We start from the raw sequence: 18,362 nt of genomic DNA, 5'->3' as shown, positions 1-18,362 counted from the left end.
CAGACCCTTCCTTCTGTTTCTTCCTGGACCATGACCGCACAATTGGACATCTAGCTGTTAGTCCCAGGACTGTCACTAACCTCCTGTCCTCTGCAGATCTCTCCTCCAAATCATCTCATTTCATAATTCCTCAATCCTGCTGAATTTTTTTTTTAAAACTTATTTTTTTCCCAAAATCCACAAACAGGACTACTTTGGCAGATCCGTTGTTTCAGCCTGTTCCTACCCCACTGAAATTATTTCTTCCTATGTTGACTCAGTTCTTATGCACTTCATTTAGTCTCTTCCCACTTTTGTTCATGATTCTTACGATGCTTTAGATTGGTTCCACAACTTCTGGTTTTCAGGTCCTTGCCACCTCCTCTTCAGTTTCTCCTTTAACTCCTCCCATGTTCTCCAAGTCAACGGTGTGGCTATAGTTGCCCACATTAGGTCCTAATTATGCCTGTCTCTTTGTGGAGAACGTGAAATGTTCCTTGTTCCAGTCCTACCCCTCTCTCAAATCTTTTTATCCAGTACATTAATGACATATTGGTACTGTTCCATTCTCTTATTTGAAATGGGAAGCTGCTTCCAATTTCCATCTTCTCACCTTCACCTTGTCCATCTCTGATTCTAGCCTTCCTTCACTTTCTGTTTCCGTTTCTGGGGATGAGCTGTCCACCAATGTCCATTACACACCCACCAGCTCCCACAGTTACATTGACTGACTAAGCTTCCACACAAGCTGCTGCATGCAAGAACTCCATACCCTTGTCCCATTTTCTCCAACTGCTTCACATTTGTTCCAATGAAGTCCACCATACAGACAGAATGGAGAAGGACTGGGGTAGCCCTGCTCCTAAAGGATGTCATGTTTCAAGTGAAAAAGCAATAAAATTAGACATTGTTCCCTTGGAGGTTGAGGCAGGAGAAATTATGGTGAATAAAGAAACGGCAGGAATGTTAAGCAGATATTTTCTTTCTTCATAGACAACATAAAAGCAATACTAATGGGAAAACAAGGGATTAATAAGTGTGAAAAACTTAATCTCATATTAGTAGAGAAAATGCACTGAATAAACTGAGATTTAATGGCCCATAATACCCCAGGTTTTGATTGCTTATTTACAAAGGTTCTAAAAGAGGTGTCCATAGGGATATTGAATGTGTTTGTCATTATCATCCAAGGTTCCCTATAGTCTTGACCAGTCCCAGCAAGCATAACACCATTATTCAAGAAAGGAGGGAGAGAAAAACTGGAATCTACAGGCTGTTAACCTAACATCAGTCATTGTTGGAATTCACTTTTAACATGTTTATAAGATATTTAAAAATCATGACTGATATCTGAGCAACAGATAATATTGTTTAACAGATAGCTGAGAGTAGTGATTTCTGGCATTTTCAAGTTGGCAGGCTAGTAGCTGCCACAAATTTTGGTGCTGGTGCCACAATGTTTTGTTTACGAATGTTACGATCCCAGTTTATGTTAGAATCTGACTTGCTCAGTATTAAGGAGAAACCTGGGTTATTAGATCCTAACTTTGATTTAATTTTAAAACTCTAGAGACCACAGGAGGCTGCCAGTATACTTTTTAACACAGAATATGTTTATTAAACAAGAAAACACATTACACTTGACTAAACATTGGAAAGATTTCATTACAGACATCCAGTGAAAGATTCAAGCTCCCATTACCCCTATTATCCCAGCAATATCCTCGTAAGCACCCAGACTTCAGTGAAGAGTCACCACAATCTCCACATTAAGGCTCCTTGCTCTGGCACAAGCTGGTGGAGCTGCAACTGGTTTTCTTGTGACGAATTTCTGTTTAGTCACAAGATGCTCTTTTTCCTTTATATGTTTGTCTCATCCTGGACATTTGAACCAAATTGCAAAGTAAATTCACTATTACTTTAATTTCAGAAGAAACAAATGAGTTCATTAAACCAAGTGTCCAGCTGTCCTTCACTTTGCCATACACCACACACAGTCTGACTGACTTTCTAGATTGCCTTGTTTCTTGTTGTCTGGACCCCTGTTGCTAGACAATGGCATAATTGTTTTAATTGCGTTTTATCTCTTAATTAATGCAGTGAACTGTTAAAACGCACCCTCAATCCTACCCGCTCCTCGACTATAGGTTGCAAAACCTCATTAAAATACATTTAGACAAAACCGATCTCCAGACTTATCAACATGGCAGCCCAAAACACTCAATTGAAACTCTTTAAAAAGACTCTCCATATCTTCCACTATTTAACACACAAAATACAAATTATAATTTAAAATTCTAGTTATACATTGCTCTTAAGACAATCTACGGTAAGCACTCACTTTTAAGTTGCCCATCTTATTGTCATTTTGTTTTAGCATTTTTAATTCTTTGGGTTTTTTTCATTTTGTCACCATTTTTAATTTAGCAAGATTTATGTGCATTGTCAACATCCAGGTTGTACATTAGTGTTAAGAGTTGTGGGTTGATATTGCACGTTGTTATCATGGATTAGTGTACTTCCTACATCTCAGACGCGGCCCTTCGGTTCTGGCAGTGGACGTGGGGATGGCACCATGCCGGAGTACCTGGGTCATTCGTGGTGTAGTCCATTTGCTCTGGTCTTGGAGGAGGAAATTCTGGCCTCAACAATGGGATTGAGAACAGAAAAGGATAAAACTTGTACCAGTATTGGTGGAGAGGAGGAACAGAGTGAGTGAGGTTGGAGGTGAGTGTTGGCATCTGCATGCTGTGGCTGAAGCCTTTTAGCTACGGTATTTGTCCCCGGGTTCTGTACCGTTGTGTACCAGGAGCCGCGGAGCAGCAGCTGTCTCTGTTACCAGAAATTACCATGTTGAAACAATGAAGACAGTAATTATTTAATATTTATGGCCTTATTTTACAAGTTATTTCAGCTAAGAATACACAATGCTGCACATGCATGTACAGAATTAAAATGTGTACATTGTTTTTCTCTGGGCAAGAAGTATCTGCATGAACCTTAGTCTGACTTTAAAATCTCTTCACTTAGAGTAACTATTCAGGCATACAACCACAACCTTAAGTGAGGACTTCATGAATGATAATGACTTAGATGAGAGGATCAAGGGTAATGTACTTTGATTTTTGTACATGTGCAAATTCATGTGATGATAAGTGAGGAAGGCTGCAAAGGAATATAGATGTTAAACCTGTGGGTAGAATGGAGTATAATATGGGGAAATTTGAGATTATTCACCTTGATAAGAAGAATAGAAAATCAATTTTTTAAAATAGTAAACTTTTAAATTTTGGTATACAAAGTAATTTGGCTATTCTCGTATAAGGAGCATTGAAGTTAGCATGCAAGAATTGCAAACAATTAAGAAAGCAACTTACATGTTGGTCATTATTGCAAGAACATTGGAGTATGAGAGTAAGGAGTCTTGCCACAATTATACAGGGCTTGGCTGAGACCAGATCTGGAGTACAGAGCACAGTTTTCATCTTGTATCACAAAGGCCATACACAAAGGTGGTGCATTGAAGGTTTATTAGGTTGATTCCCAAGCTTTAGAGTGTTGTCCTATGAGGAGAAATTGAATGGAATGATTTTTACCTGGAGTTTAAAATAATGAGGTAATCTGATCAGAATACATAAGATTCTGAGGGGTCTTGACAGTAAACACAGGTTGTTGACTGGAGAATCTAGAGCTTAGGGACATGGTCTCAGGATAAGGGGTTGATCATTTAAAACTGAGCTGAGTAAAAGAGTTGCGAATCATTAGAATTGTCTAGCACAGTGAATGTCGAGTATCCATATTCTCTGATCAATCTGTTCAGAGATATTATTACACAATTTTGAAGTGGGTGAGATTTGAACCCAGACCTCCTGGTTCAGAGATAGGGACAGTACCATTGTGCCACCAGAGCCCTTCTAGTCATTTAGTATATTCAAAGCTGAGATAAATAGGCTATCAATTCTTGTGGAATCAATAGATCCAGATATGCATGGGAAATAGAGTTGAGAATGGAAATCAGCCATGATTTTATGGAATGGTGGGGCAGACTCAAAAGGGCAGGATGACCTTTTGCTGCTCCTGTTTTTTCATTTTTTTTATACCAGATGTCCAGTTACTGGTTCATGATGTGATAATGTATGTTCAAATCTGAGTCCAGGATACGTAAAGTCTGTATTCCCAAACACAGTACTGCATGCCAAGTTACTCATCTGTGATAGAAGCAAAGACAGAGTATTAGAAAAGTCTAGCAATCAAAATAAAAAGGGAATTCAAAAGTTTTCTATAAGTATTTAAGTAGTAAAAGTGTAATAAGGGGAGATGGACAAATTAGAAAAATTTCTGGTAACAGAGACAGCTGCTGCTCCGTGCCTCCTGGTACACAACGGTACAGAACCCGGGAACAAACACTGTAGCTAAAAGGCTTCAGCCACAGCATGCAGATGCCAACACTCATCTCCAACCTCACTCACTCTGTTCCTCCTCTCCACCAATACTGGTACAAGTTTTATCCTGAAGGCAGATTCTATGGCTAAGGTACCAGATAAATACTGTGCATCTGTCTTTGCCAAAGATGAAGATGCTGTCAAAATTATAGTGAAAAAGGAGATAAGTGAGACACTGGAAAGAATATGTATTAATGAGAAAATATTCAAAAAACTGGCTGTACTTAAATTTCATAAAAATGTTCAGAGACTTGAAGAAACCAAATGCTGTAAGGTGGAAATTACAGAGGCACTGGCCCTAATCTTCGAATCCTCTTTAGATACAAGGCTGGTGCCAGATGACTGGAAAACATCAAATGCTACACCCTTGTTTGAGCCTAGCAACTGCAGACCAGTCAGTTTAACCTCAGTGGGGAAACCATTTCAAAACAATATTAACAGTCATTTATGGAAGTGTTCCCTAATTAAGGAAAGCTGCCACAGACATTTTAAAGGCAAACTATGTTTAACTTGTTTTGAGTATTTGATGAGGTAACAGACTGTTGATGAGAGTGATGATATGGTGTATATGGACTTCCACATAAAGGATACATCAGATGGGTTGATACCCAGTCACAACTATGTCATGCACAATACTGTGTCAAGTTACTGGTCCGTCCAGGACCGGTGACAACAACATGTTTGGCCATGCTGAAGGGCCTGGACAATGACATGTGATATTGCACCCTCTGTCATTATTACCACTCCCAAACAATACCCTGGTCCAATCTTCCATTACCCCACTCCCAGCATGATGGGTCATTCCTACAGCACTTTCCCATGCAAATTTAGGAGCTAAAGAACTTCCCTGTTACCTTCTTCCTTCCCATTGTATCAAGCACTTCTTCCAGGTAAAAGAGAGATTTACCTGTACTTCAAACTTAGTAAATTGTTTTTGTTACTCAATGCAGTCACCTCTACATTGGAGAGACCAAATGTAGATGAGGTGATTCCCACTGTTGAACACCTGTACTAAGCATGACCTAACCTGCTTCAATTCTCCTTTCCACTCCCACTTTGACCTCTCTACACTCACAGCTTCAGATCTTTGTCACTGCTACCAATTTCTTAGAGTGTGCAACTGCAGGATGACTGCAGTAGAGCAACTGGGCACAGATGCAGGCTATTGCTTGGGGTGGGCATTTTCTATTTGTAAACAACCAGATGTTGGCGTAGGCCTGTAGTGTTTATCCACTACCACATTCCCAGACAACGTTGTCCTATTCTATAAGGTTTTCCCTACTCCTCTACTGTCTTGCATTCATCCTACAGTAAACAATCACTCCAATCTGGCTACATAATTTTTTTTATCCCCCTTTACCACTCCATTTTGCCTTGCTCCATCACCCCATTTGTCAATTAATCTCTCCTGCTTTTTACCTGATCATAGACCTTCCCTTTTGACTCCCATAGCCCCCATTGTTTTTCCTGGTTTTGCTTAAATCCTGTTACGTCTTTCACCTTTCCCACTTCTCATGAAACATCATTGAGGTGAAATGTTATTTCTGTGTCTTGTTATCGCCTGGCTGTTGAACGGTCTAACATTTTCTGTTTCTATTTGCTGATGAGCATTTCTGGGGCTCCGTTGCATTCTGTTGGCTTAATATAGTAAGTGTTACACTAAGGACTTTCCTTTTCAACCTCTCCCCTTGCCTAAGGTGTAGTGGCCCTCAGGTTAAACCACCACTAGATGCCCTCTCTAATGAGACAATGGTCACCTGGGACTATGGTGACTTTACATTTACCTAGCAAGTGTTATAGGTGAACATTTTCCTCAATGAACCAATCTTCACAAAAGCACTTCTTTTAAAGTTTTCTCTCACTTTTCCCTCTTCTCTTGAGGATGTTTAATCTTTTGGGAAAGCAACTGCATTCTTTTTGGCTGATCCACACAATGAGGACTGGAGGCTATTTGATGGCAGACAAAGGCCTATTCCAATTCTAGCCTCTATGAACATCCAAACTTGAGTTTTCTAGCAGGGACAATAGAGTCACCAATAGTCAACAGCAGCAAAAAGTGATAATTATTTTCCATTCCTGCTGAAAAACATTTGAAGCAATTATAGTCTTCCCCTGTCGTCACCCTGGTTGAGGGCCAATGTTAGCACAGATCTAACTGGACACGGTTATAGAGAAGATGTACAAGAACTGTTCAATTAGAAATATTTTTTTCACTATAGTCCTGCAAAATTTTCCCCTTCTAACTATTTGTTCAATTTCCTTTTGAAATCTGTTTTGAATGTGTTTCCACCAAAACGTATCAGTTCCTGCTTTGAATGGCCCATGTGCCAACCCAGAATTTCACCTACCAACCTTTTTTCTGTTATGAATCCAAGATTTGAGTACCAATGCAATGTTTTGTGTTCAGAAAGCAGTGAGACTACTCGATAGATTAGGTTTATAGGGGCACTGCCAACACCCACAATAATAAAAAAAATCACATAACAAAATTAGCATATTGGATCGAATTAAAAGTTACATTTTACTGGTTCTTTAGCTATAATTTTTCTGGCAACTTCTTTTCCCTTCACTCTCTTGCTCTATGAGCATTAGTGGGTTGAATATATTTGTGTTATTTTACGTTTCAGAAACTATTTGTGGTCAATTTGTTCTCCATCAGAAAAGAAAATTCATGTCTTCCAGCATAGACACCAAAAGCTTGCAAGAGTACATCAATAACTTGCACAAATGTGTTACTTAGAGAGGAAAAAAAACATGAATTTCAGCACACTGAGAATTCAGTGCTTAGCATGTTTTGATTTAACAGTCTAAAATTTGTCAAACTCATCACTAAAGCCACAAATGTTTAATGGCTGGTTCCAGGTGATTTAAACTTTAACCAAGTATTAAAGTTTGAAAGATAATACAGAATATTTTGAAACAATTTGTTAAACTTGACCTATATCCCTGATTAGGAGCAGTGGTACCTCGAATGTCTTGTGTTTTCCACTTGCTGTTTAGGTACCAGAGGATCATTCAACAGTGAGTTTGGGTTCAACTTTAGATTCTGAAGTTCAATCTGTTGTTGATGTTCTCCAATATAAAGTTGGCTGAAACAGTATCATTGCTTTACTAGATCAAGGTTAAAACCTGTGATGTCCTCTACTGCTAGAAGAGGTTGTAAAACCTTTAGACAATGCCTTCATTTCGTTTGCTTCTCCAGACCACAAGGGCTGTCATAAGCAATGTGACCATCACTGGAATCATAATGAAAGGCCCTACAATGTTGTTTGGGGGATCCCCTAGGCCTCTCCCAGAAATTGAACAGTTTGCAAAGTATTCCTTGTGGATGGTGACAAAGAATTGATCCACCACTTGATTTGGCCAAAAACAGTCCATCTTGTTGGCAATCAGGAATGTGCAGTTGGTAAGATCCCAATAGAAACTGCAAAGAAAGAGACAGCATTCATTGGCAAAGTTAGGTGCAATGGTCCGTGCTGAAAATGATTAGATGCAGATGAAGATAAAGCTTATTTAATTACTGACTTGCTATGAAAGGAAATAGAATTTATCAAGAAAAGAATAATTCATGTTTCCAGCACATCATGTTCATGCTGTCTTAAAAGAAATCTGACTGCATTAATTCATTTTTTCCCCAACTCTTGGATCATAGCCCTTAGGGCTACAGGAACTAAAGTGAATTTTTAAATGCTGCTTAAATTTTAAGAAGTTTTGAATCAACCAACTTTTCAGGTGGTAAGTTCCAGACTCCCACCATCCTTTGGGTGACAAAAGGTTCTCCTCAATTCTCCTCTTAAATCCAAGCCCGCTGGTATTAATCCCTCTACTAATGGCAAGAGTTACTTCCTATTCACCCCTATGCCCCACATGACCCCTTATACACTTATCAGATGCCCTCTCAATCTTCCACTGCTCCAAGGAAAACAACCCCAGCCTTTCCATTTTCCCTCATGGCTCACACCTTCCAGCCCAGGCAGCAGCATGGTAAACCTCCTCTATAGGTGCACCCTCTTTGGTGCAATCATATCCATACAATAATGTGCATGCAGTAGTTCCAGTTGTGGCCTAACCAGCATTTTAAACAATTCCACAATTCTCTAAAAGAGAAAACTTACTTCAGTATTTTTCTGATCTAATTCACTTGTGGTTCCGAGTATGAAAACTTGAATGTGTCTCTTTCAAGAATTCACAGGCCTGTGTATTTATAGTGTTTTTCAATAATCTTTGTACCTCTAATGTGCAGGACACTTTTCAACCAAAAAAAAGTCTTACTACAAATGTTTGATTGAATCACGAGAGATGAACATTGAAAAGGGGAGTTCTTAATAAGAATGATAGGATCTGCTCAACACTTCTGCCAGATATCTGAAAGCTGGAAGGATCCTTACAGAGGGGAAAATATAATAATATTGAATAGGATATAGTAAATATAAAAAAGTGTCTGGATTTTAAATTAGGAGCTTGATGCCAGCCCCAGCTTGTAAGGCTTAATTTGAACTGTAAAACACACAATTCATCCATGTACAATTTTGGCATCCTGCCAGTGATGCTGGGAGCAGGCCAAAAGTAGAACCTGGAAACTGAGGGCCTTTTGAAACGGGGAGAAGCAGCAGCTATGGCTTGGTTTTCTGACAATAGGTCTCAGGTGTTGTTCAGGCAACAGAAATGGTGGTGCCAACACTTTATGATGCCACTCACAGCATTAACCAGAGGTTTTTGTGATTCAGAGCATAAATATCCAATTTCCCAGAAAGCCAAAGCCTCCTACATCATTGGCACTCTGTTATATAAAGGTAGCCAACTTGTGGGCAGCATCTTGTCGCCCCCCCCCCACCCACTTCCTGTGTTCTTCTGGCTTTCTCCAAACCAGGAGGATGCCACTGCTGAAGTTCCTCCTCACTACAGTAGCCTCATTTCTACTCCATCAGCTGCCTGTTATTCTTTCACCAGCGCTTTCTCTGAAAACCTTTGCCACCCAAGTGGTCCCAGGAACCTGAGACCCTTCTTTTAACTCCACCTCTCACTGTTGACAAATACAAACAAGAACAGTAAATGAGAACCCTGTGCCAACGAGTGATCAACCGGAGTCTTATTTTCCCTCTTCTAATTGAGTTGATCAGTGTATCCATTCATCCTCACAGCTTCCTGTTGTGTTCACAACAGGATCCTTGGTATGTCTCAGATACTATATGAACCTGTGAACCTGGAGGCAATACTCACTACAGATTATGGCTGGTCTTTTACATAACTCCATCCCCCTATGCTTTTGCTGTCTTGAAGCTCAAGAGATCATAGTCTTAATGTGCTTAACAGTTATGCAACTAAGGCCATCTGCAGGAAACGTATTAGAAATTCTCAATCCTTTCATCATCTCCTCATTACAGTTCAAAAATAGTTGGCCCACTAGCCAAAGACTGTCCTTGAGTTCGACTCTCCCAGTCAGAAGGAAACAGCGTAGTATTATAGAACGAAATCGCTTTAGTATGTGTTCTGCTCATTCCAGGTCTCAAAATTTATTCCCTTCGGTGGGTCAAATACACAATCACCAAATTACACAGCAGCAATGTCTCGATTTATCTTCAGTTTACTGACGTTGCCCAGAGTAATGGTTAGGGTTACATGCACATATATGCATACAGGTACACTACATGCATGCATGCAAATAGACACATTGAGGTATATAAACATGCACATGCACTCAATGCATGTGTACAAACCGATGCATGCGCACTCAGGTGAGCATGTCTGTCCTTGACATAAAGGCAGTGTTGATACAACATCTAGCCCAAAGGAATATGGTTGTGGTTGTTGGAGGTCAATTATTTCTGTCCCAGGATGTCTCTGTAGGAGGTAGTGTCCTAGGTCTAACCATCGACGGCTGCTTCATCAGTAACCTTCCCTCCATCTTAAGGTCAGAAGTGGAGATGTTTATTGAAAATGGGTGCTGAATGCTGTGCATTCACAACTCCTCAGACACTGAAGTAGTTCATGTGCAATAAGACCTGGACAACATTGAGTTGATAAATGGCAACAAACATTGCCTGGCCCTTGTGTGATGGGAATGACCATCTCCCCTCAGCATTCAATGCTATTACCATCACTGAATACACCCCCATTATCAACATGCTGAGGGTACCATTGATCAGAAGCTGAACTGGACCAGCCGTGTAAATACTACAGCTACAAAAGCGGGTCAAAGACAGAAATTCTGTGACAATTAACTCGTCTCCTGTAACCTCAAAGCCTGTCACCATCTAGAAGTCGCAAGTCGAGAGTGCAATAGAATATTCCGCACTTTGCTAGATGGAGGCAGCTCCGCAAGCACTTGAGTCACTTGACTCCATCTAAGACAAAGCAGCCCATTTGAATGGCGCCTGCTGTGCAAATATTCAACATTTGCGGCCCTTGAACTTGATGCACAATAGATGTGATGCAGCAGTAGAGTCCCTACCCCTGAATCGGGAGGCCCAGGTTCAAATCCCACCTGCTCCAAAAGGTGCGTAATAACATCTCTGAACAAGTTGATTACAAAAATAGGTGAAATAAAAGTTAGAAACAGTGTTTATCAACTGAAGATACCAAGAGAATGAAAGATTATTGTGGGTATGTAGGAATGTAGAGTTGAGGTTAAAATCAGATCAGCCATGATCTTATTGAATGGCAGAACAGGCTCAAGGGGCAGAGTGGCCTACCCTTGTTCCTCATTTGTATGTCTGCCTGCACTGTGCCAACTCACCAAGGCTCCTTCGATAGCACCTTCCAAACCCATGACCTCTACCATTGTAAAGGTCATTGGATGTATGGGAACCCAGAACCTGCAAGTTTCCCTCCAAGCCACACATCATCCTGACTTGGGAATACATTGCTGTTCCTTTACTGTTACTGGATCTGTATCCAGGATATTCCTCTTTAAAAGCACTACCAGTGTATGTTTTCCCTGTGTCTGCGTGGGTTTTCTCCGGGTTCTCCACTTACCTCCAGCAGTCCAAAATGTGCAGGTTAGGTGGATTTGCCATGATAAACTGCCCATATTGTTCAGGGATGTGTAGGTTGGCTGGATTAGCCATGGAAAATGCAGGGTTACAGGGATAGGATCGGGGGGTGGTGAGTTTGGGTGGGATGCTCTTCAGAGAGTCAGTGTGGACATTTTGGGCCGAATGGCCTGTTTCCATGCCGTAGGGTTTCTATTCTATGTTCGTCCCAAGGACTGCAGCAGTTCAAGAAGGTGGCTCACCTCCACCTTCTCAAGGGCAGTTAGGGATAGGCAGTAAATACTGGCCCAGCCAGCGATGCCTACCTCTCATGAATCAGTTTTAAAAACACATATGCAAAAATAAAGCTGGTTTCAGCAATGGTGACCATGAAACCGTGATTGATTGTCATAGGAACCTCGTGGTTTTTGGGCAGGGTATCTGCCATCATACTCTGTCTGACCTACACGTAACTCCGGCCTGCAGCAAAGTGATTGACATTTATTATCCCCTGAGGTGACGTTGCAAGCCACTCAGTTCAAAGACAATTAGGAGTGGACAGATAAAAACTGGTTTTGCCAGTGAAAAATACATACCTTGAGGGAATAATCAAAAAGCACATATAGACATGCATGCACAAGCGCACAGATGTGTTACACATGCTTTCTAACATGAACAATCATGCAATCAGAAACCTAATTTTTCTTTTCCTTTCCTACTGTAGGGATCTGAGGCATGTATAATGTTGCACTGATTAACTCAGCACAGACCAAGAATGAAAGTTGAAGGCTACTTATCCTGTACAGGTCAATATACAAAAAGACAGTGCAGATCCCTTCAGCTTCACTGCTCAAACAGCAAGCCTGGGAAGATTTGATAAACACCACATAATGAAGACAGTGTAAGTGAAAAAGGGTTTAATTCTATTTTTTTTATCACAGCACCAACTTTCATGAAGAATTCCCAAAGTACCTTAATGTAGCTTCCCAGTCACACCAGAGCGTCTGTCCAATATCAGTCATTTGAAATCTGAAGGCCTCCAAGCAAATATGTTGGATAATATAGGAGTAATAGGCTTCGTTGCAGGCAGTGAGTAGAATAAGGTGATGTGCTGCAAAGAGACATTGTAACAATTTTAGTAGAAACTTTTGTAAGCTCTCCGCTCTCATTACTGAGCCAAAAGGTTGTCAGTTGAAATCTCTCTCTGGTGACTTGACTGTGTAGTACAAAAATAAAACACAGGAGATCCTGTAAATCTGAACTAAGATAGAAAATTAAGAAAATACTCATCAGTTATCAGTAACAATGTTTCTCTCAATTTTTTGTAGCTTTACTTAACCACATAATCTAGACTGACATTTTGGTGCAGTACTGTAGGAGAGCTCCAAGATGAAAAGTGCAATCTTTTGAATGCAGTGTCAAACACTCAGTCCTCTTGGGTGAATATAAAGGCTCCGACAGCAACACAGGAAGGGACAGCAATAAATCATTCCTTCAAGGCTTAGGAGTTCAGAGCATCGTACTCGAAAAAACCCTCCCAACTACATTACATTACTCTAGCTGATTTTCTCAGAAATTGAGAAGTAGAAGGAGTCACTTTGACCAGGGAGGGATAGCAGCTTCTGCAGTGAGAGTTTGAGAGGGTAGTCACACACGAATGAAAGATAGGGAACACACAGAAGGACTAGTAGGTGACTGACAAAGAAGTGGGAAAAGGCAATAATGAAATGTTAGAACAATTCACAAATGGATTTCTAGTTTTTAGTTTCTTTGTGGATATTATAATTTTTTTTGTTCACTAGATGTCCACATTTAGGTTAAAAACCATCCCTCATTGTCCTTTTTATTTGCTGGACCTTCCCCCAAGCCCTCGGAAGCACCAACAAGAGATGGCGTGTCGATACATCCTTTTGAAGGTCAGAATGATGGTCTAAATCAAGTGTCCAGTACTGACACTCCACAAAATTAATCTAGAAGATTTAAAAAAATCAGTTTAGAGGTAGAGCTGCACGGATATACATCAAATTAACATGTTTCTTTCCTTGAGATAACAGTCTCAAGATTACTTTCTTGGCCATGTCATGCAAATGGCATGTTGAGTACGGAACTCAACATCTGGCTAAAGGAGTGGGGCCAGAAAGAAAGATTCCAATTTGGAGGGATCTGTTCAGGGACAAGTACAATTTATTCCATAAAAATGTGCTATATCCGAACATGGAGATTTCCAATGTACTGTCAAAAAGGTTAAAATTAAATATTTCAATTATGAATAACGGAGCTAGGAAACAGTTGCTTGGTAGCACGGAACTTGAATCTTGCTGAGAAGTGACTCATACTGTTGAAGCTTTTTATCTTGCACTCATCAGGACAAATGCAAGAACACCAAATTTCAAGTAATCGTAACATATGATTATTTAGAATTTGATGCTGTTGCCTTTGTCCTGATCAGTACAAGACAAGAAGCTGGGAAACTAAGATCAACCAGAACCATTCAATGATGGAGAGGTTTATATTAGGATGATATGCATTCAGAAAAACATGTATTTGATGTAGAGAAATAAAATCAAATTGGCAAAATAAAATACATAAAATTGAAGTGTGAGCTGAGAGTGACCACAACAATAAAATTCCATGAGGAGGCTTCCAAATGAGAAAAAGGAATGGAAAAGAAAAGAGAGAGTTGAATAAAAATTACTAAACAAAATGTGCTGAAAAGATTTTCCTTATCAATTGAGACCGGAGGGAGAACATGGAGAAAGACGAATGGAATTCCTAAACATTACAGGATTCCTTCCAAGTGCATTATGTTCCAAAGTCTTCAAGAGTGGGGTGTTATTTAACCTGGTTACGAGCAATGACATAGATCAGGTAGGTGAGGAATTTGAGAGTAAGTACCTCTGGGATTGAAGTTAAGATAACCACAATATCTTAAGATTTAAGACCCAGCTAGGATTGATAAATCTAGTAGGAAAACTAGAAAGGCTTATTGGGTTAGGATTGATTTTAGAAAGATGAATGACCAAGCTGAGAATGAGATCAAGAGAAATTGGTGTAGAATTGTAGAGATTGCACAGTACAGAATTTCAATTTTCTAAAAAAAAGTAATGATTATTAACATCAGGATATCATGGATAAGTGAAGATGTTTGGAAGCAAGTAAAACTGAAATGAAGAGGGGCCACTAATAAACAAAGAGAACACGGTTATAAAAAAGAAAGATGTTAAATGCAAAATAGAGAAAGTAAAGGAAGAAGGATTTACATTTATAAAGTATTCTTCATGACTATCTCTTCGAAATGCTGGTAAATATTTACTTCATTGGTGTAAAGTCAACCAGATAATGAAGCAAATATATACATTTGCCAGCAGCCAATATTAAATGGCAAGCAACATTTCTACAAATCAACAACTCATGTTTATCTATGGTTTCGTGATAAAACACGTCTAAGTTCTTCACAGAGTCTTATCAAGCAAAATTTAACACCCGGCTACAAAGAGGTATCAGGACAGGTGGTCATAAGCTCTGTTGAAAAGGCAGGTCTTAAAAGGAGAGAAATGTAGAGGTGAAGAGATTTAATACAGAAATTTCAGTGAAACAAAATGAAGACATTGCTGTCAATGGTGAAACAATTAAAATCGGGGTATAATGGAGACCCAAATTGGAGGATTACAGGGCTGGGGATGTTGAGATCGTGGAGTGTATTCAGTCCAATTTGTACGTGCTAGGCCATTATTTAAGCTATATACAACATCAAATCCCATGACCCTCCTGACATTCCAACCCACTGAATCATTGTCTTCTTTAACTCTTTCCCATGGAAGATACGATAATTTATGCTTCAACCATTCCTTTGGCAATGCATTCCAATCATTAAAAAAGTTTCTCTGTACTTACTCACAGTGTCAATATCAAATTAATGACACCTTCGTTGCCAACTTCCCAACCACAAGAAATAGTTTATACTAAAAACATTCATAGTTTTCATAGCCCCCATTAAATCTCTTCCTAGCCTCTTGGCTCCAGTGTAAATAATCCCAAATGATCTTAAGATGTAGAAGCAGAAGTAGGCCATTAAGCCCCATTGAGTCTGATCCATCATTTAATGAGATCATGGGTGACTGATAATCCTCAAGTCAACTTTCCTGCTTTATCCCCAGAACCCTTTATCCCCCTAACTGATCAGAAATCAGGCTCTCGTAGATCTGAATATACTTAATGACAGCCCTCTGTGGTAAAGAATTCTACATAGGGCTCTTGTAGCATAGCAGTAGTGTCCCTACCTCTGAGCCAAAAGACTTGAACCCAAGTCCCACATGCTCCATATCCTGTCTGAACAGGTTGATTTAAAAATCCACAGATACCCATTTTTCAAAATTTCGCTCCTAACTATATCACGCCAGTGAATCTGCTCTGGACAGTGTCTGTGAGGTTTCATTGTTCTTTCTGTATTGTGATTCCCAAATCTGCACAACTTACTCTCATTGTGATCTGACCAATCCTTTGTTTAAATATCATTAGTTTCTCACTGCTGTACTCGCTGCTCCTATTTGCAAAGCTATAAATGCTAGTGCCCTTCTTTTGTCTATAGACTTGGGTGGCTTGCTGCATCTAGAGACACATGAAGCGGATGAAGTACGTGCTTACGTCTGTTTCCATAGTTATTTTGGGTTATCAACCTGACACTCGAGGCTGTAGCTTTGGGATGCCACTCCTCATCAAGGATGACTGACCATGAGTCCCTCGCCTGCTATAGATGTGTGAAAGGATTTGCAGGTTGATGATCAACCTGTTTGGCTGCACTTTGAACATACCATCTTTCGCCATCGAGTCCCAGAATGGGACTCAAACCCAAAAGTTCTGGCTCAAAGGTAGTGACCTGCCCACTACACCACAAGGCTTCCACCCAATGGCTTGATCCAAAGTTAAAACATCCTGCGGAAAAATACAGTTGTAAACTAAACTAATATTCAGAGATGCATGATAAAGTTAGTACTGCCATTACTCGAGATTACAATGATGAGTGTAAAAAGTTTCACAGGAAAAGGAATGAGAACATAGAACAGAACAAGCCATTCGGCCCACCATGTCTGGGCCAACCATTTGTCTAAATCGTATTAAACTTTGCTAACATACCTGCTTCTACCACATTCCCTGCCAGTGTGTTCCAGGCATCTACCAGACTCTGTGTTTAAAAGAAAACTTTCCGCGCAAACCTCCTTTAAATGTTTCCCCTCTCAGCTTAAACCTATACACCTGGTATTTGACATTTCCACTTTGGGAAAGAGACTTTGACTATCCACCCTATCCATGCCTCTCATAATTTTATACACTTCTGTCACGTCGCCCCTCAGCTTTCGCCAGTCCAAGTTTGTCCAACCATTACTTATAGCTGATACACTGCAATCCAGGCAGCATCTCTTTGGTACCCTCTCCAAAGCCTCCATATCCTTCCTATAGTTTGGTGACCACAACAGCATACAGTACTCAAAATGGGGCCTAACTAAAGTCTTATACAGCTTCAACAAGACTTACCAACTTATATATTCGCTACCCTGATTGAAGAAGCCAAGCATACCAGATTTCTTATTTACTATCTTATCCACTTGTGTTGCCACTTTTAAGGAGCTATGGACTTGCACCCCAAGATTTCTCTGTATATCAATGCTCCTAAGGATTCTGCCATTTACTGTATAATTTCCTGTTGCATTTGACCTCCCAAAATGCATCACCTCACACTTGTCCAGATTAAACTCCATCTGCCATTCCTCCACCCAACTTTCCATCTGATCTACATCCTGCTGTATCCTTTAACAACCTTCCGCACTGTCCACAACTCAACAAATTTTTGTGTCGTCTGCGGTCCCAGCACCGATCCTTGTGGAATACCACTGGTCACAGACCTCTAGTCAGAGAAACATCCCACCACACACATCTTGTGTGTGTGTCCAATTTTGTCTCCAGCTTACCAACTAACTGTTGATGCCATGTGTCAATCCTCTGGACTAACTTACTATGAGGGACCTTGTCAAATGTTTTAGTAAAGTCCATGATGACAACATCCACTGCCCTATACTTAACCAATCATCTTCGTCACTTCCCCTTAAAAACTTAACCACAAGACCTGCTCTGGACCAAGCCACGCTGTCTATCCTTAATAAGTCCACTATTTTCCAAATGCAAGTAAACCCTGTCCCTAAGAATCTTCTCCAATAATTTCCCTATTACTAATGTATGTTTCACTGGTCTATAATTGCAATTAGAAGGATTAATAGGAAATGTGAAAAAAGCCAGCAGATATGTACTTAAAAAGAAGTCTTATAATTTTCTTTAATGTGATCTACTCTGGGTTTTTTCCATATTCCCTTTTCAGCCCTTCCCACTAAACTTTACCTAATCATCCTTTTCTTTAGTTAGCCTGTCCTTTCTCTCAGTTTGTTTGATTTTAAATTTCTTAATTTATTCTTGGTCTTTCTAGGAATATATTTATTTCATATACTTAGTTCCATCTTTGGAGTTTTCACAGCCAATTCCTGTAGCTGTTGGCTAATTTTCCTCTCTGGCTAATTTGTTCCAGAAATCTTCTGATCTCACTGAATTCTATTTTTTTCCACCTAGTTTCGCACATGTATCCCTGTCTTGTGGCCTGAAGTTCAATATAGGAGTTAGAAATTATATTGTTTCCTTGCAGTTGATTCGCACTAATTCACCTAAAATTATATGCTATTATGTTTTCCACTTCATTTCTACGAGTGAATTGAGTGATGTTTCGGTCCTCATAAGTCTAGAAACAGACTAATCTAGGTGTCAATCCACCTAGAATAATTGAATCAGAGATAGTAGGAACTGCAGATGCTGGAGAATCCGAGACAACAAGGTGCAGAGCTGGATGAACACAGCAGGCCAAGCAGCATCATAGGAGCAGAAAGGCTGACGTTTCGGGCCTAGATCCTTCATCAGATGAAGGGTCTAG

At 40.0% G+C, this 18,362-nt stretch overlaps 1 protein-coding gene across 1 annotated transcript in view; it reads right to left on the bottom strand.

The window, feature by feature from the left end:
- Positions 1-4,563: 4,563 nt before the first annotated feature.
- Positions 4,564-18,362, bottom strand: part of ramp1 (receptor activity modifying protein 1) — a 24,794-nt gene continuing 10,995 nt past the window's right edge. Inside the window, exons 2-3 of the mRNA XM_020510321.2 lie at positions 12,365-12,503; positions 4,564-7,845 (exon numbers count right to left, since the gene is read on the bottom strand). Of these exons, the coding sequence (XP_020365910.1) occupies positions 7,590-7,845; positions 12,365-12,503 (395 nt within the window). The 3' untranslated portion in view covers positions 4,564-7,589. The remainder of the gene's footprint in view (positions 7,846-12,364; positions 12,504-18,362) is intronic.

This window comes from Rhincodon typus, chromosome 7, assembly GCF_021869965.1.
Source record: "Rhincodon typus isolate 14 chromosome 7, sRhiTyp1.1, whole genome shotgun sequence".
Lineage (NCBI taxonomy): Eukaryota > Metazoa > Chordata > Chondrichthyes > Orectolobiformes > Rhincodontidae > Rhincodon > Rhincodon typus.
Note: the sequence above shows the minus strand (reverse complement) of the source record. Positions and strands in the feature narration are given on the sequence as shown.